The sequence below is a fragment of the Giraffa tippelskirchi genome, chromosome 2 (assembly GCF_054371585.1).
Source record: "Giraffa tippelskirchi isolate mGirTip1 chromosome 2, T2T-mGirTip1v1.2.pri, whole genome shotgun sequence".
Lineage (NCBI taxonomy): Eukaryota > Metazoa > Chordata > Mammalia > Artiodactyla > Giraffidae > Giraffa > Giraffa tippelskirchi.
In genome coordinates, this window is record NC_137276.1 from 194324532 (window position 1) to 194350770 (window position 26239).

The 26239-nt window shown below is 36.6% G+C and overlaps 1 protein-coding gene across 5 annotated transcripts in view; it reads left to right on the plus strand.

Moving 5' to 3' along the window:
• The window catches only part of PROS1 (protein S), a 72719-nt gene extending 47602 nt beyond the window's left edge, over positions 1-25117 (plus strand). For 4 of the 5 annotated variants that reach the window (XM_081547455.1, XM_081547471.1, XM_081547446.1 and 1 more), the window contains 8 exons: positions 2170-2291; positions 5325-5440; positions 8220-8409; positions 13829-13996; positions 15322-15490; positions 18106-18254; positions 19998-20223; positions 24642-25117. In XM_081547455.1, coding sequence (XP_081403581.1) covers positions 2170-2291; positions 5325-5440; positions 8220-8409; positions 13829-13996; positions 15322-15490; positions 18106-18254; positions 19998-20223; positions 24642-24802 — 1301 coding nt within the window. In that variant the 3' untranslated portion in view covers positions 24803-25117. Of the gene's footprint in view, positions 1-2169; positions 2292-5324; positions 5441-8219; positions 8410-13828; positions 13997-15321; positions 15491-18105; positions 18290-19916; positions 20224-24641 lie in introns of all 5 variants that reach the window. The other variant, XR_014070575.1, reaches the window with a different exon arrangement.
• Positions 25118-26239: the final 1122 nt, after the last annotated feature.

Sequence of the window (26239 nt, forward strand, 5' to 3'; positions counted from 1 at the left end):
GAGAAATATCAATAACCTCAGATATGCGGATGACACCACCCTTTTGGCAGAGATTGAAGAAGAACTAAAGAGCCTCTTGATGAAGGTGAAGGAGGAGAGTGAAAAAGTTGGCTTAAAGCTCAACGTTCAGAAAACTAAGATCATGGCATCTGGTCCCATCACTCCATGGGAAATAGATGGAGAAACAGTGGAAACAGTGTCAGACTTTATTTTTTGGGGCTCCAGAATCACTGCTGATGGTGACTGCAGCCATGAAATAAAAAGACGCTTACTCCTTGGAAGGAAGGTTATGGCCAACCTAGATAGCATATTTAAAAGCAGAGACATTACTTTGCCAACAAAAGTCCATCTAGTCAAGGCTATGGTTTTTCCAGTGGTCATGTATGGATGTGAGAGTTGGATGGTGAAGAAAGCTGAGCGCTGAAGAATTGATGCTTTTGAACTGTGGTGTTGGAGAAGACTCTTGAGAGTCCCTTGGACTGCAAGGTGATCCAATCAATCCATCCTAAAAGAGATCAATCCTGGGTGTTCATTGGAAGGTCTGCTGTTGAAGCTGAAACTCCAATACTTTGGCCACCTCATGTGAAGGGTTGACTCGTTGGAAAAGACCCTAATGCTGGGTAGGATTGGGGGCGGGAGGAGAAGGGGACGACAGAGGATGAGATGGTTCGATGGCATCACCGACTCGATGGACATGGGTTTGGGTAGACTACGGGAGTTGGTGATGGACAGGGAGGCCTGGCGTGCTGCAATTCATGGGGTCGCAGAGAGTCGGACACGACTGAGCGACTGAACTGAACTGAACTGAACTCTGCATAAAAGTTAAATAAGCAGGGTGACAATATACAGCCTTGACGTACTCCTTTTCCTATTTGGAACCAGCCTGTGTTCCATGTCCAGTTTTAACTGTTGTTTCCTGACCTGCATACAGGTTTCTCAAGAGGCAGGTCAGTAGGCCTGGTATTCCCATCTCTTTCAGAATTTTCCACAGTTTATTGAGATCCACACAGTCAAAGGCTTTGGCATTATCAATAAAGCAGAAATAGATGTGATACACATATATACAATATTTTATTACTTTAGTTATTCTATTCAATTTCAATAGTATTGAGGGCTCACTAAATTGGGGGTTCTATTTTAAGACATTCAAAGGGGGTTCTCAATTTAAGGGGAAACTATGCTATAGCAGTGTTTGAGTTTGGGGATTTTTAAAGATCACAGGGTACATTCATCTAAAAGGTCAAGGATCTTAAATAGTTCTAAAGTGCTTCTATGGTGAAGCATCTTATAACAACTTTTCAAGAAAGATTTTCTTAAAGTATGGATTGGGGACAGGGACCATAGAGAAGATTTCACAAAATGGTAGGTAATAGCACAGTGAGATTTTTTGGGTTTTTTATATTTTTAATAAGTTAAGAAATAAATGTGTGTCCTTAAATTTATTGCCACTATTAATCATTGCATTATGGAAAGTGATATTTTCTTGATATAGTCATTTAATCTCCAACTACATTGTTGTTTAGTTGCTAAGTTGCATCCAACTCTTTTGTGACTCCATGGACTAGCCCACCAGGTTCCTCTATCCATGGGATTTCCCACACAAGAATACTGGAGTAAGTTACCATTTCCTTCTCCAGGGGCTCCTCCAGACCCAGGAAGTGAACCCATATCTCTGGCTTGGCAGGTGGATTCTGTCTCTGTGAATTACATTAATCTTCAGTTAAAAGGGATCTTTTCTTCCCTTCCCTTCCCTGTCTTCCTCTCCTCCCCTCCCCTCCTTCTTTTCCCCTTCCTTGTCTTTTCTTGAAAGCAAAGAGTTAGGAAGAAAATGTCAATGGAATCCATATGATTAGATTTGACAGTTACTTTGAGACTCTGTTTTTTTCTTCAAAATCATAAAATTAGCATAGTTGTTATATATTTATTAATTATTAATTACTGAAAGTTATTCATTAAATGTGTTGATTCAGGTATATAAACAAATTGAAATTACATTCGTGACTCATTTAAATTTCTGTGGCAAGTGCATAAAGGTGATTTGATGTCAAAGAATTTCTTTCACTAAGGGTTTATTATCAATGATTATCTTATACTAAAATCAGAATAGCCCTTCTTCTGTTGGATTGAACATTTAGGAGATATTAAAATTTATGTTCTCTTTTCCCCCAGACGTGGATGAGTGCTCTGAGAACTTGTGTGCTCAACTTTGTGTCAACTACCCTGGAGGTTACTCTTGTTACTGTGACGGGAAGAAAGGATTCAAACTTGCCCAAGATCAGAAGAGTTGTGAGGTAACACTTTGCAGTACTAACCTTCCCATCTCTTTTTTAAAAATGAGATGCAGGTACTTATTTCCACATAGTTGAGGTAAATAAGAATACAGATTTCCACTATAATTGCTATAGTTCAAAACAGGCTATGAGTCACAAAGTATTTACTAATTTTGACCACATAATTTGGTAAACATTGTGAGGGACTTCCCAGGTGGCGCTAGTGGTAAAGAACCTGTCTGCCAATACAGGAGACATAAGAGATGCAGTCTCATTCCCTTGGTTAGGAAGATCCCCTGGAGGAGGGCATGGCAATCCACTCCAGTATTCTTGCCTGGAGAATCCCATGAACAGCGGAGACTGATGGGCTGCAGTCCGCTGCTGCTGCTGCTAAGTCGCGTCAGTCGTGTCCGACTCTGTGCGACCCCATAGACGGCAGCCCACCAGGCTCCCCCGTCCCTGGGATTCTCCAGGCAAGAGTACTGGAGTGGGTTGCCATTTCCTTCTCCAGGGCGCAGTGGGGGACAAAGAGTTGGACACGACTGAAGCAACATAGCATGCATGTGGATAATTAGTGGCTGGATTAAAAAAAAGCTGCAGGGCCACAGTTCAGAGAGTGCTCATCTGTATAGCCTGTACTTTTATAAAATGCAATGTGTATGTTTACTTAAAAAACTGTAAAAAGCTAAGATTTACACTTCTCTGTGAGAAAAAATCTTCCATAGAAATTTCAGTGAAAACATTTTTCATTGTCTACTTTTGTTTATCACACTCTGACAAGTTTGATCATGCCTTAGGCATGTTAGTACTTGCAAGAGTGTGCATAAAATCTCAGGTGCAAACAGTTTTGTCAGAGTAGGGTTTAGTTGAGGTTTAAGTATATCGAAATTCAGAGGGGTCAATTTTGTTACTCTCTATCTCTCCAACTTGCTTCTAGGTTACTCAAATTAAATTAATAATTGATCCAGAAATTGAATGATGGGGGTAGGTTCTAATATTTGTTCCACTGAAGAAATTTGAAGCTTTTTTTTTTCTCTAAGTAAGGATCACATTAGTGATCTTTAATCCAATTCATGAATCTCTTTTAATTTTTAAAAGTGAAAGTGAAATGTCATGCTTTTGAGGCAGACATTAAAAAAAAAGAAATACCCTTAACTGATTATTTAATAGTCATTGATTTACACATACTCTCTATCTGCTATCAAGAGAAGCTGTATATGTTAAAAAAATGTCAACATTTCATATTATGCTACCTATTTGGTAAAGGAAGGTAAGGAAAGCTACTTGGTATATGTAGTAACTTTGGTAGTACTTCATTGAAATGTATTGTGTGCATGTCTATTTTGTAATTTGATATCCTATTATTTCAGTATTTTTTGTAGTTACACATTGCCATCTTCCTTGGAATAGATTTACTGAAGTTCTAAGAGGATATGAGATATTATTTCAGGATGTAGATTTAATACAGTGCTATTGCACAGTTCTCCCCAGAATATCCCTAGATGTATGCCCAAGAACTTCTCCTTTAAAAAACTTTCCATTTAAATGTTTGTTTTTACTCTTGAAAGAAAAAAAAAAAACCTTGATAACAGTTCATGCATGTGTGCTAAGTCACTTCAGTAATGCCTGGCTCTTTGTGACCCTATGGGCTGTAGCCTGCTAGGCACCTCTGTCCATGGGATTCTCCAGGCAAGAATGCTTGAGTGGGTTGCCATGCCCTCCTCCAGGGGATCTTCCTGACCCAAGGATCGAACCTTCGTCCTTTATGTCTCCTGCACTGATAGGTGGGTTCTTTACCACTAGAACCACCTGGGAAGCCCTGATAGTAAATCACCTGACTCTAAATCATTTTTTTTTTTTTGGTAAATTCCTTGGAGATTATGATGATATCTTACTTTATATTTATCCTGTTCAGGTTTTTCAGCATTGCCTTTGATATCTAGAGAGCACATTTTTGCTCAGAAAAATTTTGGCTTAATAAGACTTTAAAACAAATGGAGGGTGAGTGGGAGGGAGGCTCAAGAGGGAGGGGATTTATGTATACATATAGCTTATTCTGCTATAAAGAATCTGCCTGCAATGCAGGAGACTTGAGTTCACTCCCTGGGTGGGGAAGATCCAATGGAGAAGGGAATGGCAACCCATTCCAGTATTCTTGCCTGGAGAATCGCATGGGCAGAGGAGCCTGGTGAGCTACAGTCCACGGGGTCACAAAGAGTCGAACACGACTGAGCAACTAACAGCATCATAGCTTATTCACTCTGTTTTACACCAGAAACTAACACAACATTGTAAAGCAGTTATACTCCAAAGAAAAACAAATAAACTAGGTACGGAGGAAAAAATAAATAAAACACCCTCAGCGGTAAGGAATCCACCTGCCATGCAGGAGCCCGCAGGAGACACAGGTTTGATCCCTGGATCAGGAAGATCTCCTGAAGGAGGGCATGGCAACCCACTCCAGTATTCTTGCCTGGAGAATCCCATGGATAGAGGAGCCTGGCGGGCTACAGTCCATAGGGTCAGAAAGAGTCAGACACGACTGAAGTGACTTAGCATGCATTCTTGGAGATTACACTGATGGACTATACAAGGAAGTAAAAGATATTGCTTCGTTATTACCATGGGTGTTCTGCATTTATTTTATTGTATCAGAGAGGATATGTTTGACAAGAACACTGCTGCTGCTGCTGCTGCTAAGTTGCTTCAGTCATGTCTGTCTCTGTGCGACCCCGTAGACCGCAGCCCACCAAGCTCCCCCGTCCCTTGGATTCTCCAGGCAAGAATACTGGAGTGAGTTGCCATTTCCTTCTCCAATGCATGAAAGTGAGACGTGAAAGTGAAGTCGCTCAGTCATGTCCGACTCCTAGCGACCCCATGGACTGCAGCCTACCAGGCTCCCCCATCCATGGGATTTTCCAGGCAAGAGTACTGGAGTGGGGTGCCATTGCCTTCTCTGGACAAGAACACTAGGAACCAGAGAAAGGATGATATCCTGACATGTACACCAAGCAGTAACCGATGCTTTTTCTTATTTTGTTGCCTTTTCTCCAGGCTGTTCCAGTGTGCCTTCCTTTGAACCTTGACAAAAATTATGAATTGCTTTACTTGGCAGAGCAGTTTGTAGGGGTCGTTTTGTATTTAAAATTTCGTTTGCCAGAAACCACCAGGTGAGGTACCAATGTCAGTGATAATTCTAGAAATAAGCTGGTCAGGACAGAAGAAAAGGAGTCAGTGAAAGGTTTAAAATCCATGAAATTTTATTAACAGTCATATAATTTAGGTGTATTATCAATCAGATGATATTGGGCACCCTAAATTTCATTTTTTCCTTCACACATAATTTTCACTCTTGAATCATTTGGGGTTGTTCTAGGCTTATCTTCCCTAATGCTCATTTTACCTTAAGCCAGAGTTCTTCCTCTTCTAATGAATACATATTTTTAAGAAGCTGGAAAAGAAGATTTAATGTATTTGTGAAATTTTCATTCTTTTTTATACTTTCTAAGTAATGGGAATAATTAAAGAAACTGCTTTTAGAATATAGTTATATTCATAATTATTAAGGAAACTATGATAAGATTGCTGAAGTAGTATTTTAAAGAAATGTGTCACATGATTTTAGTTGACTGAGTACTTTATGTCCTCTTCCTGTAGTTCAGTTGACTTTGGAGAGGGAGTAATTGCTTCTGTTTTGAGTCATGATGCTACTTTGTCAAATTCTCTCAGAGTCATACATTGTTGGAACTAGGAAAAAAAATTGGAATTTTGTTGGAATAATGGAAAGGAAACATTTGAGAATGATTATAGAATCCAAATTTTAAAATATTTTAATTAGATAAGCATGTATATTTAGAATTTAATCCATTAGATATATGTGTGAATACTCATTAAATAATTCAACTCAATTCATAGAAATTTTATTATTAAGGAACACTGAAATTTATTCACTGATGTAATTGTGCCCTTTCAGCACTCTGATTTCCCCAAAAATGTGATTTTCCCCTTTAACATCTCAGAGCAAAGAATATCTTCTAGTGATATAGATTGGAGATAGCCTTTCCTTGCTATGAGAATAATTATGAGAGAGAAGAATTAATTATCTCAGACACTTTCAGAGGTATTCATTTCTCACCATTCACAAAAACTTGGGCTCTAACATTGAAAAAAATGGTCAAACAATTGTTTTCTTTCAGTATTTATTATCTAATTTAAACTTTTTATTGAGGTATTATTTATATTTGTATACACACACACACACACACAGAAATATACATGTGATATACATATATCTTATATATACAGCTTGATGAATTTTTATAAGTTGCCACCTGTGTAACAAACACAAAGAACTGCTAATGCTTTTTGTTTCTTTTTTCTTTTTTTGCAAATTTCTTCAACTCTGTTTCCCATGATCAAATACTTATGCTGCCCCAAAGTTAACAAGTTCACTTTTTTTCACTCTACAATACTTCTGAAAGAGAATGAATTGTTCCCCAACATAGTGAATCAGTATGCTGATGTATTCCAGACAGAAAATATGCAGAACACAACTCTTTGAATTACTGGTTTAGCATGTTTTTACAAAAAAAAGGAAATTATCTCCATAATAGGATCAACTTCTAGAAGATCCTCACCATACACAGATTCAGGTTTTGGCAAAATAATATATGCTTCACGTCAGCAAAATGTGATGAATATGAAAGAGAATAGAAGTCCCTATTCAGAGTAAAATGATTCTTTTTAAATATAATCTGAGTTCCTTAAATTCCTGGTATATTGTGATCTACCCAACAAACTTTACTCCACGTTTACCTCTTTATAATATTTCCTTGGAATTCTCAAGGCTAGAAAGTTTGTTCTACCACTTTTTCTTTGTTCTATTTGAGGTAGGTTTGTGCCCATTACAAATGATGCCTCTATTACTATTGTACATAGAAAAGGAAAGTCTGGAATTCTTTCTTGCCATATTTCATAATTATCTGAAATCATACTTTTTTAATTTAAATTACCTCTATTTTAACTTAACTCAGATAACTAGTAGTTATACAACTATTTTTCCTGTTTCCTGTTTACCTTTTTTCAATCATTTTGCTTTACTGGTCCCTTGGAAACTTTAATGCTGATTTTCATTAAAGCATCATAAGGCCATGAATTGATATATGTTATTTTTCAGCCCAGCATTCTTAAGATTTTTATCCTTCCCTGTAGTAGCTATATATATGTTCAATGTCTTAATAGCAACAGGCATTGTCAGAGCTCAGATTGCCCCAAACACATGGCTATATCTTTTAAACTCTTCTTCTATGTACTCCAGTATAGTGATTTGTGCAATTAGAGTTTTGGAGAGCTTTTAAAATTAAACTAAGAGATACATTTAAAAGTTTTTGATTTTACCTTCCTTTACCACACATGAAGACTTAATTATGTTAGAAATCATTCAGATACTATCTTGTATATCTCTGTGAGTGATTTCTTCCTGACATATATGAAATCATAGGGAAAATTTGCTCTTTGATGGATGAACCAATCATGGATTAAACATCTTTTATTAATTATATATGGATACAGAAAAAAAAAGAATCTTCATGTTAGATTATATAGTGTATAAAAGGCTCTGAGACAATATGCCCAATATTTATACGTGTGTATTCCAGCATTTAAAAGAGCTTTCAAAACAAATGCCAAAAGATGAAAAATTTACCAAAGTATATGCTCATTTGGAAAAAAGTTTCCACGAATAAGCAAGAAAGGAAAACAGCTTGATTTTAAGTATACATGGAGCCAGAGATAATGCAAGAAGAGCTTAATCCTGCCCTTCTCTTGTATTTTTTCTAGTGAAAGAGTTGTCTCTTTCAACATACTGCTATTTGCCAGTTCGAGAGTAAAAGAAAAACATGATCTTCAATATTTCTCACTATTTAGGCTCTCTTTTTGTCCATTGTTCAGATTTTCAGCTGAATTTGATTTCCGGACATACGATTCAGAAGGTGTTATCCTGTATGCAGAATCTTCTGATCACTCAGCTTGGTTCCTGATCGCACTTCGTGAGGGAAAGATTGAAATTCAGTTTAAGAATGAAAATACAGTCAAAATGACAAGTGGAGGCAAAGTTATTAATGACGGTTTATGGAATATGGTATGTTTTGCAGAACTCATAAAGAATCATTCCACTCTGATGCAGTTTGTATAAAATCATTAATCATTACTTTAATAGTGATACCAAACCAAGTTTGGGTTTATCTGATGTTGTGTGAAGTGTATTCTACACACTGTAAATACCTGAAATGATCTGAGAAATTATTCTCTCAACATGTGTGGATTTCTCGTAACTGAAGTTGTTTTCGGTTATTAGCTTTGTTAAAAACAACTATTCTGTCCTTAACTTTTTACCTTTTTTAGTGGCTGTCACTGGTAAACTGTAATATTGCACCTATAAGGTCAAGGGTTATGCAAAGATAACACTGATCTGGGACAACTACACTGGATAGTCATCAATATTCTTAATGTAAAAGAGAAATACATGTAGTAACAAAATTTAAAATTTAATTTAATTTTAAATATTATCATATAGATTAATGGATTTGTACAAATAGGATACACTAGCTGGAACCAATCAGAATGCTTAGAAACTAGCATTTTTAGGTAATCCCTAAAAGTGAGTCTTTATTTGAATAATCAAGAATAGAACTTTAATCTACTGTTTTCAGATGGAACTTATCTTGGAGAAGGGATTACTGTTAGTCTACAGAGGGCAGAATGTCAATTAAATCAATGCTACTTTCAGCAGAGAAGAGCTGAGAAGATCAGCTTCACCTTAGAATGTGGGGCCCCAAAGAAACACTATATAGGTCTATGGGAACTGACAAGAAAGGTCCATGTTAAGCAGCCATGTAAAGTCATCACTAAATTATTTAATTATATTTATCCATTCTTGTAATCATATATTCAATAAGGATTTAGTAAGCATGTTTAAAGTGCTATATTCCTGAGTCCAAGAGGCTGAAACCATAGTAAGAGATTGTCCATGTTCTTTGAGGTTAGACTCTCACAGTTTAATAGTGGACGTGGCATTGTGAACCAATATGGTGTAATGTGAAATATGTTACAGGAAAGTGTAATAAAGAATAGTTGGGTGCAGATGTGGTTCACCAAAAAGGGGGTTATCTGTTGATTGGCAGCCATGGATTTTGGGCTCCTAACTTTGAAAGAATTGTGGCTACACAGGATCAAATGCAACTGTCAGAGAATTTGTTAAAATTATTTGACTTCTGTTGCTTATTACTATAGCTTTTTTACCACATCTTTCCTACTACATCTGTATCTATAATATTTGATGCATACAGCTATTCATCCAGTGTACTGAAGAATACACTTGAATGCCACATATCCCTAAATCACCTATCTAAAACCACTAAAATCACTTTTGCAGTAGAAGAGAGTAAACAAAATTCTTTTTTCAATGAGTTTATACAAATTGAAAATGTCAGCTGTTTGAAGGTGAATTTAAATACGTTTCTAGGTAGGATATAATGTATGTAAAGAAGAAGGTAAATATTTATCTGTGAAGTGATCATGAGTTACAAGTAGTGTTTATTGAAGAATTGTTCATGAGCTATATCCTGTTAAAGACAGAATTCGGGTTGAATGGAAGGCAGCTGTTCAGTTTCATTCATTTCCTATATTTATGATTCTTCTTAAATAGAAACTATTATTTAATGACATGCTCATGTTTTAGCTAAATCATTTAAATTAAAATCTCCCTCTATAAACTGAATATAAGCTTACAGAAAAAAATAAAATTTAAGAACATTAGCAAGTCAGAGAGAAACTTTGGTAATAAATTTGGTGGTGTTGGTTTTTCTTTAAATTGTAATTCAATATTTACAATTTTTGCATTTTACATCCCCCTGATAAATAGGATTTCTTTTTTCACTCCATACCTTTTATAGTTAAAAGATAGTATGGTAGCATGGTAGTACTACTAACTTATAATCCTGATGATTTATTAATGAATTATACTGTTTCAAACAAATTTATGCAGCACAGAAATTACTTAAAATAAGTAAATATTTTAAATAAGTATTTTAATTTTAATTAATGACAAAGTGATTAAGTTAACTAACCTATAAACTGGACTATTCACTTCATAGCAGTTGTTTCACTAATTTTAAATTATTTTAAATTTTAAATAAAATACATTAAAAATAAGAAAATAAAATGTGTAACTTAGAATTGTTTTATAATTCAGGTAAATAAAATTGAATGTGTAATGATTGTCATTAGAATGGCTAAAACCTTTAGGAATAAATATTGATAACTTATAAGTGATTATTATATTTCATAGCTGGGTATAATCCTAATATTGGTGGAAAATGTATAATTTGTATAATTTCATTTATCCAACAAAATATTTTAAGAGCACTTTCTGTGCTATTCCTTCTTCTAGGTGGTGAGGATACAATAGTGAATAAAACAAAAGTCCTTGCTCTTATGGAGCTTGCATTTTGGTGGTGAGATGAAAACCACAATGTGTCAACAAATAGCTATATCAGATAGTGATTAATGCTATGAGGAAAAAGAAAAGCAAGGCCAGGCAGTAGAGAATGATGAGGGTGAGTGTGCATATGGAATCAGAAAAGCCATCTCTGATGGGATTACATTAAATCAGAGACTTGAGGGCACACAACAGCAGATATTTTGGAAAGAAGATAATTCTGCATCACATGAACAACAAATACAGTCTTAGGCTAGAGGATGTGTTTGTTTTTATTTGAGCAGCAACATGAAAGTGAATGTAGATGCAGTGGAGTGAGAGAGGGAGAGAGTAGTAAAAAGTGAGGTCAGAAATGTGGTCTGGAATAAGTACTTGAATTTTATGTTAAGTAGAAAGACCTTAGATGATTTTGAGAAGTGATATGATCTAATTTGCATGTTAAAAAATGATCCTGGTTAGGACCTAATAACTTTGTGGAAACTGTAGAGAGTAAAGATACTGGCTCAGTGGTAAACAATCTGCCTGCCAATGCAGAAGACATGGGTTCAATCCCTCAGTTCAGCTCAGTCACTCAGTTGTGACCGACTTTTTGCGACCCCGTGGACTGTGGCACGCCACGCTCCCCTGTCCATCGCCAACTCCTGGAGCTTGCTCAAACTCATGTCTATCAAGCCGGTGATTCCATCCAACCATCTCATCCTCTGTCATCCCCTTCTCCTCCTGCCTTCAATCTTTCCCAGCATCAGGGTCTTTTCCAAGGAGTCAGTTCTTTGCATCAGGTGGCCAAAGGATTGGAGCTTCAGCTTCAGCATCAGTCCTTTCAATGAATATTCAGGACTAATTTCCTTTAGGATGGACTGGTTGGATCTCCTTGCAGTCCATGGGACTCTTAAAGAGTCTTCTCCAACACCACAATTCAAAAGCATCAGTTCTTTGGCTCTCCACTTTCTTTATAGTCCAACTCTCACATACACACATGACTACTGGAAAAACCATAGCTTTGACCAGACGGACCTTTACGTCTCTGCTTTTTAATATGCTGTCTAGGTTGGTCATAGCTTTTCTTCCAAAGAGCAAGTGTCTTTTAATTTCATGGCTGCAGTCACCATCTGCAGTGATTTTGGAGCCCCCCAAAATAAAGTCTGCCACTGTTTCCATTGTTTCCCCATCTATTTGCTATGAAGTGATGGGACCAGATGCCACGATCTTAGTTTTCTGAATGTTTAGTTTTAAACCAATTTTTTTCACTCTCCTCTTTAATTTTCATTAAGAGGCTCTTAAGTTCTTTGCTTTCTGCCATAAGGGTGTCAGCTGCATATTTGAAGTTATTGATATCTGAGATTCATTCCCTGGTCTGGGACGAGCCCATGTGCCTCGGAACAGCTATGCCCGTGGGCCACAACTATGGGCTTCCCTGGTGGCTCAGACGGTAAAGAATCTGCCTGCAGTGTGGGAGAGCCAGCTTCAATACCTCGGTCAGGAAGATCCCCTGGAGAAGGGAATGACTACCCAGTCAAGTATTCTTGCCTGGAGAATTCCATGGACAGAGGAGCCTGGCAGGCTACATTCTGTGGGGTTGCAAAGAGTCAAACACGACTGGGTGATTAACACTTTTACTTTCACAAGGATAAAACAGGATATGGGATTAGGAGACTATTGCAATAACACAGTGAAAAGAAGAGGACAGCTTTGACTGCAGTGTTGATAGTAAGAGTGCTGAGAAGTGGTCAGATTTGGGGTATATTTTTAAGATCCAGCTTTTAATTTAAGATAGACTAAAAGCTTTTGGAAATTCAGCATAAAGAGGGCCATAAAGACCCCAAGATGAATTGTCAATATGTGGTTTTAAACTCTATCACATCCAATATACTGCTCTAAATATTATATTAAAAAGAATATAATTTATTAAAAAATATGTTTCAATATGTAAATACTTCGTTCACGTATAATATTTGTCAAAGCTTGCTCCTATACATAGAATAACATGAAAGCTACAAATGAAGGCTTATGCTGGGTGTTATTTTACTTTAGAGCATAATTTTTCCCTTCCTGTAGTAGTGCTTTGATATGCTTATTGTCCAGCTACCCTGCTGCTGCTGCTACTAAGTCGCTTCAGTCGTGTCCGACTCTGTGCGACCCCATAGACGGAAGCCCACCAGGCTCCCCCGTCCCTGAGATTCTCCAGGCAAGAACACTGGAGTGGGTTGCCATTTCCTTCTCCAACGCATGAAAGTGGAAAGTGAAAGTGAAGTCGCTCAGGCTTGTCCGACTCTCAGCGACCCCATGGACTGCAGCCTACCAGGCTCCTCCGTCCATGGGATTTTCCAGGCAAGAGTACTGGAGTGGGGTGCCATTGCCTTCTAAGTAAATGCAGTTTACATTTTGAGTCCTACAGTTTTACATGAGGAAATTGCAGCAATGGTTCTTCAAATTGCCTTTATAAGAAAAAAATTTTATTGTTTACCACTACTTCCAATTTTTTTAGAAACCCAAACTACTTTCAAAACTGGAAAAACCCAATTGAATTTAATGTATTATGCTTTCTTATGACCTCAACTACTTTTGAATTTTGAAACAAAATATAATTTGTGTTTAATAAACATAACTGAATGTACTAGGTTCCCTTAATTTATATTGAAATTTATTTACATTATTGATTTCACATTTATACTATCAGACAAATGCAAAATAAGGGCACTTAAAAGTTTCCTAAGATCTGTAGAGTGACTCTCTTTTTTTTAAACTGTTAATTTTATGGCACACTGGGATTGAAAGATATATATTATAAATGAATGTTTAAATGTGATAGAAAAATACTGATTTTTAAACTTTAAAATATGGTGTTGATTTAGTTTTTATCAAGAATTATCACACTAAAATGCATTTTTATCACCTGTATACTAATTTGACATGTGAAATGTATTAGAACAAATTAACAAGTGCATTAAAATGATTACTTTGGAAAATTATGTACTGGAATAATAACAGGATTTTTCAATCTTAGTGTTTCATATGAAATGCAGTAATGTTTGTTTGATAATTTTTGTCTTTTTAATTGTAGATCTCTGTGGAAGAATTAGAACAGAGTATTAGTGTAAAAATAGCTAAAGAAGCTGTAATGAATATAAATAAGCCTGAAAGCCTTTTTAAGCCCACCAACGGGTTTCTAGAAACCAAAGTATACTTTGCAGGAATACCTCGGAAAGTGGAGAATGCACTCATTAGACCGGTAATGATCCAAGCTTGTATCATTCATCATATATGAAATCTTTCATCTGTAATAGGTTTGAAAATGTGTTTTCTGAGAGTCAAGTGAAGTTATTTTGTTGAACACACCAACTGTGAAAACTTGAATTGAACATGGAAAAATAACATTATCAACCTTTGAAATTATAGTAAGGAAATAAGAAAATGAATGTAGAGTTTTTGAGCCTGTTTAAATTCCCAGCATTACTCATGGAGAAATAGATTTATAAAAATTCTTCAAGCATCAGTTAAACATTAACATCATAATAGTCCATACTCAGCCATTAGACATATAAATATGTATATCTGTGTCCAAAAGTACATTATTTTCTAGAAGCCAGTCAAAGTAAGACTTTCCTAGGTCTGTTTTAGTGCTAAAATATGGGGGACAAGTATAGCATGTAAGGTGGAATTTTAAAAAGAAAATCTTTGATGGGAATAAAACCGCAGCCTGTCATAAATTGGAGCTAGATATAATAGATGATTTTTCTATATGTGTTTGTCTAACTTCTGTGGAAAAGGTTTCATGAAGGAGACTGATCACTGACCTTGAAGAGTTTAAAATTTTCCATTTGAAGTCATGGATCTGCTAATTTTACACTTACTGATTTAATTTAAATATTTGCTATTTTATATGTATTTCAGTTGCCTTAGCTTTTAAAAGATTTGTGATATGACATAAAATCCTAGTTAGTTAACTCATATTAGAGTGAATATACCTGTCCTTTGAAATTGATAAATCAAGACATTTTAAAAGTAAAATAAATTATTCAAAAATAATCAACTATTTATGAAATGGCTACATGTCTGAGTGTGGCTGGATGCTTTGGTGAGACTAAAGAATGCAAAACACTTTTGTTACTGAAGAGGCTTAGTGCTTGATGGCAAGACAAACCTATGTTGTAAATACAGTTAACGAAAAACGAAAGCAGCTGACAACCCAGGGCCACAGCTAAAAACGTACATGGAACCAGAGAGCAGAAAAGTTAGTGCCAGTTGATGCAGGAGAGGCAGGTGGGGCTTGAGGTGTTAAAAATCATTAGGATCCCAGTGAAGGTCTCTGATGTTATAAATGCACTTTTACTGAAAAAGACTGTCATCTGCAGGAGACCTTGAAAAAAATTTAAATAAAATTCTAAATATTTTACAATGTCATCAAAGAAAGAATTTTGCCCTTAAAATGAAAACATGTATCCATTAATATAATCAATAAGTACAGTAATATCAATAAATATAGTAGCATAATCAATAAAGCCCCCTTTTTTTAAGTTTAAAATGCATTCATTGGTCTATATTTTATATTGTTAGATTAACCCTCGTCTAGATGGATGTATTAGAGGCTGGAATTTGATGAATCAAGGAACTTCAGGAGTAAAGGAAATCATTCAAGAAAAACAAAATAAGCATTGTCTTGTCACTGTGGAGAAGGGTTCCTACTATCCTGGTAGTGGAGTTGCTCAATTTAGCATAGATTATAGTAAGTGATCTCCTATTGTATCTTTCTCTTCTCACTAATGTTTAAATTTATTCATTAACAAATAGAAAAAATTCCTTGCTGTTTTGAATTAAAACTAAATCTGTGTCATATCTAAAACTGGTCATATCGATTGCTTTTTCTCTTGACTATGGGTTGTTTTTCTTCTGTATTTAATAATTTTTGGCTTAAAGGTGGGTGTTAGATAAAACAGTAGAGACTGAGATAAATCATATTAACATTTGGAGATAAGCATGTATCTGTCCATTTGCTAGACTCTTAATGAGAGGGCTTGAATCAATCTAGTCAAGAGTTAAACTGCTTAGGTTTTCTTGTTTTCATGACTACCCTTCAAATTCCTTTAATATACCTTGTGCTTAGGGTAATGGCTTGTTTGCCAGAGGACCTCTCTTTATCAATCTATACTTTTACCAATAGAAGAAAGTTTATGCTCAAGATTTGTTTCTAATTAGAGAGTTGAAAAAGTAAATCTTGTAGTTTTAATTACCCCAGTTTCCTTTGAAATTGAATATCTCACCATATTTTTATTAGGTATTTGTGTATCTTAATTATTTTGTTGGCTTCTATGTCATTTTCTGTTATATGAGTTCATTGTTTGAGCTACTAAGAGTATTTAGTATGAATTTAGGGTTAATTTCAATATCTCTGATTTAAGAAAAAGTCATATTTTAACTTTATTTGCAGCCTTAAAAGTATTACTACAGTTTTAAGGAAGCATCTTACTATTGCTCTGTTTTCTTAATGTAAATTAATACAATGTCATTAACTTTAGCTCTGTTCTGAATATGAAGGTTTTTTTTTTTTAAAAAAAAAGTTAATTGAGTTGATGATTGAATATAGAAAAAAACTAGGCCCATGATAATTTGTTCCAATGGAAAAAAAGCTCTGAAAAGAAAATGAAAACAGTTTTATTGTACCTGAATTTACTTTCATAAGTAACTAACTAGTTGTTTCACAGAGAGCATAAACATGACCTACTTTATAATTAATATTTAATGTTACATTATAATTTCTCCACATCTGCATGTTCATTTTGAGTTTGTTAATGTCCTATAGTAAATTTGCTTACTTCAAAATGATTATACAGGTTTGTTTTTTTCCTCTTGGGTGGAATTTAAAGGATTATAGTGAAAAATGTAATAGTATTAGATGTGACTAAATGGAAGAATATCTTGTCAAAGGAGAATTATTTTCTCCATTCATATTCACCCTTTTAAAGCCTCAAAGTGGTATTTGGGCTATTGTTATACATTTCTTTGTACGTCAAGCCTGTACGTCAAGGCTGTATATTGTCACCCGGCTTATTTAACTTATATGCAGAGTACATCATGAGAAATGCTGGGCTGGAAGAAGCACAAGCTGGAATCAAGATTGCCGGGAGAAATATCAATAACCTCAGATATGCAGATGACACCACCCTTATGGCAGAAAGGGAAGAACTAAAGAGCCTCTTGATGAAAGTGAAAGAGGAGAGTGAAAAAGTTGGCTTAAAGCTCAACGTTCAGAAAACTAAGATCGTGGCATCTGGTCCCATCACTTCATGGGAAATAGATGGGGAAACAGTGGAAACAGTGGCAAACTTTATTTTTTTGGGCTCCAAAATCACTGCTGATGGTGATTGCAGCCATGAAATTAAAAGACGCTTACTCCTTGGAAGGAAGGTTATTACCAACCTAGATAGCATATTTAAAAGCAGAGACATTACTTTGCTGACAAAGGTCCGTCTAGTCAAGGCTGTGGTTTTTCCAGTGGTCATGTATGGATGTGAGAGTTGGACGGTGAAGAAAGCTGAGCGCCGCAGAATTGATGCTTTTGAACTGTGGTGTTGGAGAAGACTCTTGAGAGTCCCTTGGACTGCAAGAAGATCCAACCAGTCCATCCTACAGGAGATCAGTCCTGGGTGTTCATTGGAAGGACTGATGCTGAAGCTGAAACTCCAATACTTTGGCCACCTCATGCGAAGAGTTGACTCATTGGAAAAGACCCTAATGCTGGGAAGGATTGGGGGAAGGAGGAGAAGGGGACGACAGAGGATGAGATGTCTGGATGGCATCACCTACTCGATGGACATGGGTTTGGGTGTACTCCAGGAGTTGGTGATAGACAGGGAGGCCTGCCGTGCTGCAATTCATGGGGTCGCAAAGAGTCGGACATGACTGAGCGACTGAACTGAACTGAACTAGGATGGGGTTGGCAGCTGTACTCAGATTTTCCCTCAGAAATATTACAATAAATTTGTTGAACTTTCTTGTATTTTAAAATACAACCACTCTGAGATTTGAGCATTGGAGAATATGTAAGACAGAAGGGAGAGCTGTTAAAGAGCAAATGGAGAATTCATAATAATTCTCAACACCGCAATCCAGAATTCTGTTGTAGGAAGAACTAAAGGATGAGGTTCCATCTGTGTGTTTCTTGCCTGCATTAAAAACTGTTTTCTTTTGCTCTGTTTTGCCTAGGTTATATAGATCATTGAGAAAGAACTAAATTCTTTAATATCACTCAAAGATGGCTTTGAATATTAATAAGATTATAGCTAATTCCTCCGGTGCATTTAGGAGTACATTGATCCTGCTTCTGTTTCATTGTTTAAACAGAGAATGAATCCAGTCCTGAGGCTTGGCAAATCAATGTGTCCTTGAATATTCGCCCATCAGCGGGCACTGGTGTTATGTTGGCCTTGGTTTCCGGTAACACAGTGCCCTTTGCCTTGTCCTTGGCGGATTCCGCCACTGAAAAGCTTCAGGTAACTTTACTCTGAACCTTTATGATCCTTATTTTGTAATTTTTAAAAAATCAGTAAAATGGATAGAATAAGAGTGTTTACTTCAAAGTGGTGTTTTGAAAATGAAATGAGATAACTTACATAAATTATTTGGCATGTCATTAAAGATTGAATAAATATTCATTATTGTTACTTTTTTGCTGGCTTATTTCCAAGGTTTGAACCAAGCGGTAAGGGGATAGGAGAGAATGGAAAAGCCTATGTATTGTATCTATAGTTTAGATTAGGCAGACTCCCACAAGGCTGCTTGGAGCCTTCTCTGAGTACATAGAGATCTGCCCTTATTCAGAATCTTTGAAGTATCATGGGAATTTACCTGTACTAACAGAACAGAAGTGAATCTGATTGCAGTCCATTCTGAAATATTCAGTGTCTAATTATAATTTTTTGTGCTTTCTGGTACTCTTAATCTTTTCTCCTATAAGTAAATTAGGAAAGACTAGGGAAAACTAAAACCAGTCTACTTGGCTTCCTACTGGCAACTCTGCCTTGAAATTAGAAGGAAGAACAGGAAACCCTCTTGGATAAAAGAAAACATGAGAGTTATCGGAAGGTCTGTATTATCCAGCCTTCTAGTAGAGAATAATAATTCTATCCTTGTGTCATCCACAGTGGATTCCAACAAGTTACAGCAAGTAGCTTTTGTTTGTGCCATGGTTGACTTGGATGTTCTCTGTGGCTTTTAGAAAGAGACATATAATTGAATAATGCCTATAGTGATAAAAAGAGATGCTGTTTGCAACTTAAGGGATGGTTGTGGGGAGTTTCTGATGGTTAACTGTAAGCAACCTGAAAAAATCCTGTTAAGTTTTGTCTCCAGTACAGGAGCTTGCTACATTTGGGTTTCAGCTAATTGGTTTTTTTAAAAGTGAAACGGAAATCCTGCCTTCAACACTACATTCAGAATAGTAGAGGAGGTTAACACATGCCATGTCCTTGATATTTATTTTATCTTGTCTATGTTTTCTGTGAATACTTCAGATTATCTTTCTGCTATCTGGAAAGCAGCATAACATCCACCTCCTTAGTTTTGATTTTATTTTCTCTCCCTTTTTATATTTCCTCTATATGCTGGTAAGCTATCTGCATAGATGATGCTTGGCAAGTTGAGTAATTTAGTGTATCAACAGTTTGAAACATTCAGAAAATAAGTAAATAAACACACACCACATATACATGTATGTATATATATTTGAGAACCTTCTGATAAATACTCTGTAACAGTCCTGGTTTTTCTTTCTCAGAGACTTCACTCAGTTTGTCCCAAGTCTACCGGATTTCTTGTGTGGCACAAATAAACCTTTCAGTCTTGCTGGATGTGCTTACTAAAGCACTTTAAGTTCTCTAAGTCTTTTCCCCAACAAAGAATGATTCAACTCCTTCCTTTTCCATATGTAAGTTTTAAAATTGGGAAGGCTCATAAAAAGAAATTTATTGCTTAAGATACTACTTAAGTTCCCATTGGTTTCTTGAATTTTCAGAACCTGCTGTACATTCACATCTTAGCTAAACCTGGAGTTTGTAAAACTAATGTATATTCAAAAATAATGATTATGATAATAGAAGTTTTTTCATTTAAACTTGAAGGCTCTATCATATTTTCCCCACCTCACTGAAATTCAGTTTATTGAATTTTAAAAACCGAAGTTTCTTTTAATTGGCATTACTGTTAGTATTTGTTCATAATGAGTCTTTGTTCTTCAGGATATCCTGGTATCTGTTGAAAGTATGGTAATAGCTCGGATAGAGGCCATAAGTCTGTGTTCCAATCAGCAAACCTTTCTGGAAATCAGAGTCAACAGAAACAATTTGGAACTATTGACTCAACTTAGAGAGGATAGCTTCCACTCTGAAGACTTTCAAAGACAATTTGCCATCTTGGACGAAGCAATGAAAGGAACAGTGGCCACTTACCTGGGTGGCCTTCCAGGTATCTTCTTACTTTGTCTTCAGTTTTAAAAAGTGTATTTTTAATGAAATTGATAGTATTTTAAATATGTAATTTTAGTAAAACAGCATCTGTATATATAGAGAGCATATGTAATTGTAGTAAAGGGGCATCAGAAGGGAAGAGAAAATTCCAGTAACCATTATTCTTTTTCTGGGGGCTTGCATGAACATTTTATTGGTCGTTTTTATTTAACTTTTTTAATGGTAAACTGAAACTAACCAAGTTTTGATGCATTTGACTATCCTAGCCAGAAATGATTTGCTATTTCATTTTATACTCACAGTTGTCTTCTGATTTTAATATTTATTCTTCAATTCAACCATCACTCACCCAACATTTATTAAGAACCCTATGTCTCAGGCAGTAGGGACACATCAGTAAACAAATGGATAGCATCTCTGCTGTTAAGACCTTTACCATCTAGTGACAGAGGCAGATATTAAACAACTGATTAGGAAAATATTTAAAAAATTAAAATTTTCATAACTTCTATGAAGGAAAAGTAGGGGTTGCTTCGAAAGCCTGAAAAATGAGGCCTTGAACTGGTTGTAGGGGCCAGGAACAAGCTGTCTGAGGAAGAGAATAAGATACAACTCTGATATTTGAAGGATTAAATGAAGTTTACCAGGTAAGGAGGGTGGAGATTGGAGCCAGTATGCAAATTGTCCATGGCAGAATGGAAAGGGGTTGACATGCTTGAGGAATGTATGGAAGATCAGTCCCATGAGAGCACATTGAGCAAGGGGGATGGTCATGCAAGAGGAGGCTGTGAAATGGGTGGTGGGTAGGATTATTGTAGACCTGGTTCAGAGCCCTGCGTCTTATTGGAGCCATAAGAATCATTAAAAAGTTTTAGACAAGGAAGTGGTATATCAATGATGCAGTTTAAAAAGATTCCCCTGCATTATGGATGCAGATGGACAGGGGGGAGATATAAGTGGATGAGTTGAGTTGGGGGCTAATGAAGCAGTTCAGATGAAGAAGCAGTTACAGTAACAGTGGTGACAACTATACTGCCTCAAATGGTGCATAACAAACAGTCTGGGCGTTGTTCAGAGTGTTTCAAATGTATCATTTAATATTTAAAGTGGTCCTATGAGGAAAGTACTTTTTTATTTCCATTTTGCACATGAGGAAGCTGTTGGACTGGGGTGATGTTAGTGGGGATAGTATACAGTGAATAGATTGGAGATACATGTGAGAAGCAAAGCTAATAGAAATTAATGGTTAAAAGAATCTCTTAGGTATTTGGCATGAGCAGTTGCATAGGTGAAGATTCCATTTACCAAGATGGGGAAAACTGGAGGAAAAATGGTTAATATGGGAAAATATGACACTGGCATCAACATTGTACTTTAAATGACAAAAAAATTGAGGCAGAAAGTTTTTTAGAAACATTTTTGAATAGTTTGGTGTCTCAACTTCTTCTAATCGTTAAAATACTTGAACTGCTCAGTGTGTTCATTTCCCACATATGGAGATTTTCTCTAGGTTTGGGGGGAATATAAGTAAATAGACTGTAGCATAATCCCCTGGTGGTCCAGTTGTTAGGATTTGGTGCTTTCATTGTTGCGCGTGCATGCATGCTAAGTGGCTTCAGTCTTGTCTGACTCTTTGCAGCCCCATGGACTGTAGCCCACCAGGCTCCTCTGTCCATGGAATTCTCCAGACAAAAATACTGGAGTGGCTTACCATTTCCTTCCCCAGGGGATCTTCCTGACCCAGGGATCAAACCCACATCTCCTGCATTGGCAGGCACATTCTTTACCACTGATCCACCAGGAAAGCCCTTTCATTGCGATGGCCCGGGTTAATCCCTGGCTGGGGAACTGAAATTGCCAAGCCAAGTGGCACAGCCAAGATATATATATATATATATATATATATATAAAAGATATAGTAAATAGGTTATAAAAGTTATAAATACATCCATTAGATAGATAGATCCATTGATAGGTATACATGCATGTTACATTAATGTGGTTAATTATTAGGAAGTGTAATTATGGTTCAAATGAATGAATTATAAATACATTGAAATCCACCTACTACCTTATTCACGAATTAGTTGAATGCAATTTTAAGAAATCAAACAAACAATGAAAGAGTTCAGAAGAAGTAAAAATGTCAGAATTTCTGTGGTTCCAAGACTTTGTCAACAGCACTGGGAACTAATTTTAGGCAAGATATGTTTAGAAAGTGTAACGAAAAATTGAGAAAAAGAGGAAATTGAGACATTAAGAGTGTGAACAAAAAAGCAAGAGAGTTCCAGAAAAACATCTATTTCTGCTTTATTGACTATGTCAAAGCCTTTGACTGTGTGGATCACAATAAACTGTGGAAAATTCTGAAAGAGATGGGAATACCAGACCACCTGATCTGTCACTTGAGAAACCTGTATGCAGGTCAGGAAGCAACAGTTAGAACTGAACATGGAACAACAGACTGGTTCCAAATAGGAAAAAGAGTATGTCAAGGCTGTATATTGTCACCCTGCTTATTTAACTTATATGAAGAGTACATCATGAGAAACGCTGGGCCGGAAGAAGCCCAAGCTGGAATCAAGATTGCTGGGAAAAATATCAATAACCTCAGCTATGCAGATGACACCACCCTTATGGCAGAAAGGGAAGAAGAACTAAAGAGCCTCTTGATGAAAGTGAAAGAGGAGAGTGAAAAAGTTGGCTTCAAGCTCAACATTCAGAAAACTAAGATCATGGCATCTGGTCCCATCACTTCATGGGAAATAGATTGGGAAACAGTGGAAACAGTGTCAGACTTTATTTTTTTGAGCTCTAAAAATCACTGCAGATGGTGACTGCAGCCATGAAATTAAAAGACTCTTGAAAGTTATGACCAACCTAAACAGCATAGTAAAAAACAGAGACATTACTTTGTAAACAAAGGTCTGTCTAATCAAGGCTATGGTTTTTCCAGTGGTCATGTATGGATGTGAGAGTTGGACTATAAAGAAAGCTGAGCGCCGAAGAACTGATACTTTTGAACTGTGGTGTTGGAGAAGACTCTTGAGAGTCCCTTGGACTGCAAGGCGATCCAACCAGTCCATCCTAAAGGGGATCAGTCCTGGGTGTTCACTGGAAGGACTGATGCTGAAGCTGAAACTCCAATACTTTGGCCACCTGATGTGAAGAGCTGACTCATTGGAAAAGACCCTGATGCTGGGAAAGATTGAGGGCAGGAGGAGAAGGGAACGACAGAGGATGAGATGGCTGGATGGCATCACCTACTCGATGGACATGGGTTTGGGTGGACTCCAGCAGTTGGTGATGGACAGGGAGGCCTGGCGTGTTGCGGTTCATGGAGTCACAAAGAGTCGGACACGACTTAGCAACTGAACTGAACTGAAGAGTGTGAACTAGGGAATGGATAATTTCTTAATTGATATGCAAAATAGGCATGCTAAGTCACATATTATGAATTAAAAATCAGAAGAAATCGATGATTCCAGCGATATTTATAACAATGGTGTAGCCTATGATAGTCAGCCAGTCTTGAAACCGTTTCTTAACAAATGCTGAGCCCATAGAAAAGTATGGACTTATTCACTACATTGACAAGTTAGAAGTGGGAAATTTGAAATATATATATATATATATATGTATTTGTATAAGGTACTGAGGAGGAAGAATAAGAGCCAAAAAATATCCATTGGGAATTAAAATTTATGGAGATGAGATGCCAAGAAAAGAGGAAGCAAGCAGAGAGATGGCTGTTTTGAAGATGAACCGTAGTTCTCAGGAATACAAGGAGGTCGCCTAAATATTGAGTTCGATAGGAGAGTAAAAGTGTAGGAAAGCCTTGAGGCCCTATTCACTGAAGTATTATCAAAACTGTTATTTTTCAGAACACCAAACATTACATAACAGTGAATTCCCTATTATGACCTGCTACTGTATGCTCAGCAAGACACTATTTTTTTGGAAAATACAGAAATCTACTTACATTCCAGCAATAATAAAAGAGACATATTTATCGTGGCATTTAAAAAAGATTTTTAAGTAGCTATAATTATGAGTTGAAAAAATGTCTTAATAATACTTAACCTATTGCTCAGATTTAAGGAGAAAATAAAGTAGAACACCACAAGTAAGAATATGCTATTTTCTACTCTTTCTAAAGCATGTTGATTTATCTGAGGTTTGGCTAGAACTTTTACAAAATCAGAGGAACTCAATCTATGCTGAACTCAGTACCAAACACACACCTTATAACACAGAAGTCACTTAATATGAACTTATTGAACAGAATTACATTATTGACTTTTCCTTTAGGATTAGAATTTAATTGAAAATAAGCAGTCTGAATAATTCCTCTAACTATAAGCAAGTAAGATGCTAAAAGTCTTGGGCTAATATTTTAATATTCTGTTTTAACAGATGTTCCATTCAGTGCCACACCAGTGAATGCCTTTTATCAAGGCTGTATGGAAGTGAAGATTAATGATGTACAGTTGGATTTGGATGAAGCCATTTCTAAACAAAATGATATTAGAGCTCACTCGTGTCCATCAGTTTGGCAGAAGACAAAGCATACTTAAGGCATTTTTTCTCTGCTGATAATGTCGTTTTTCTGTGTGTAATTATGTTTCAATAATAGCTGAAGTGTTTTACCTACAATGTGCATATCTTGATTATTTTGTGGTACTTTAACCTTCCTGTAATTTTAAAAAGGTCCTTTTTCAAGAAAACAATATTCTCTTGTGATATGAATCACATTAAAAATATTCTTACCTCTGTTGCTGTCTAGAAATTAATGAAACCTATGAAAATTTTTAATTTGAATTTTTTGTGACAAATGACATTTCGTCTTTTTTTATGTTTGTAAAAGTAAAGTTTAATTTTATCATCATGAACTAGGGTTTAAATATCTGTTTTGTTTGTGTGGAGGGGGTGCGGAGGGAGGAGTCAAGGAAGTTAAACCTTTGTTAGAATCCAAACAAAAATATGTGTGACTAAATTCCGCTGTTACCAGTCCTCCCAAGTCAGTCTTCAAATAAGGGACCTTCTGCCTGGTGTAACTCAAACCAATAGAAGACCGAGTTTGGTTCTTCAGAAGGAAAAGAAGGTTATCCTTGGATCAGAGAATGAGAGGTGGGAGTTCCAGCTCTAGAGTACAAGCTCTCCTGACAGGCTCTGGGCCGGGCTGCCTTACAGGGATCTCCTATGTAAAGTGGGAGGAGGGTGGGATGCAGTGGGAGGGGGTGGAGTTCTAGCAGAGCAGACTCAGCTTTGCTGCTCAGGCTCCAGAACGCAGTGCGGAGCGAAGAGTCTCTGCACAGGGCCCACCACCTCCGCCATCTTGAACTGAGGGTCCTGCTTGGTGTTTCTGCACACAGGCCCCTTACCTGAGGTGTTGGCACAGCCAGCTCACAGGAGGAACTCTGGTCCGAAGGGCCATGTAAGAGGCCTCTGTATGCGGCCCCTCTCTGTGCAGCCCCCTGTGAACAAGTGAAACTGGAACAAGTGAGACTTAAGCACAAAGGACAAGAAAAAGGTTAGACTTTATTTTATTACCCAGATTCTGTTTTTATACCCCAGGAACTGTTAATGGCTTTTGCTGCTGACACTGTTGATCAGAGGAGATACTTTGTTTTCGTTTTTTCCGTAATGAAAGCAGAAGAGTTAAGTGTGAATTGTTAAGTGTGAATTGAATGGGAGGCCTTAAAGCTTTATTCCAAAATAGTCCCTCAGGGAAACCACTTTGACTTCATCTTTCTTTCACCTGTTTTCACATTTGAATTAGATAATGAGTGGGCTATTACTGAATTACATAATGAGTGGGACAAATTTTCATAAGAGCAGCACATGAATTTTGCTGGTTAGTGACTGGATTTTATGAGGCTGATATATTGTGTTGGAATGGGTATAGAAACCTGGGGTGGGTACTTTCCTTAAATCTGGCTGTGTGAGTCACACAAGTGTAGATTAGGAAAGGCAGAACCTAATGATGGAAAGAACAAATGAGAGAATGAATA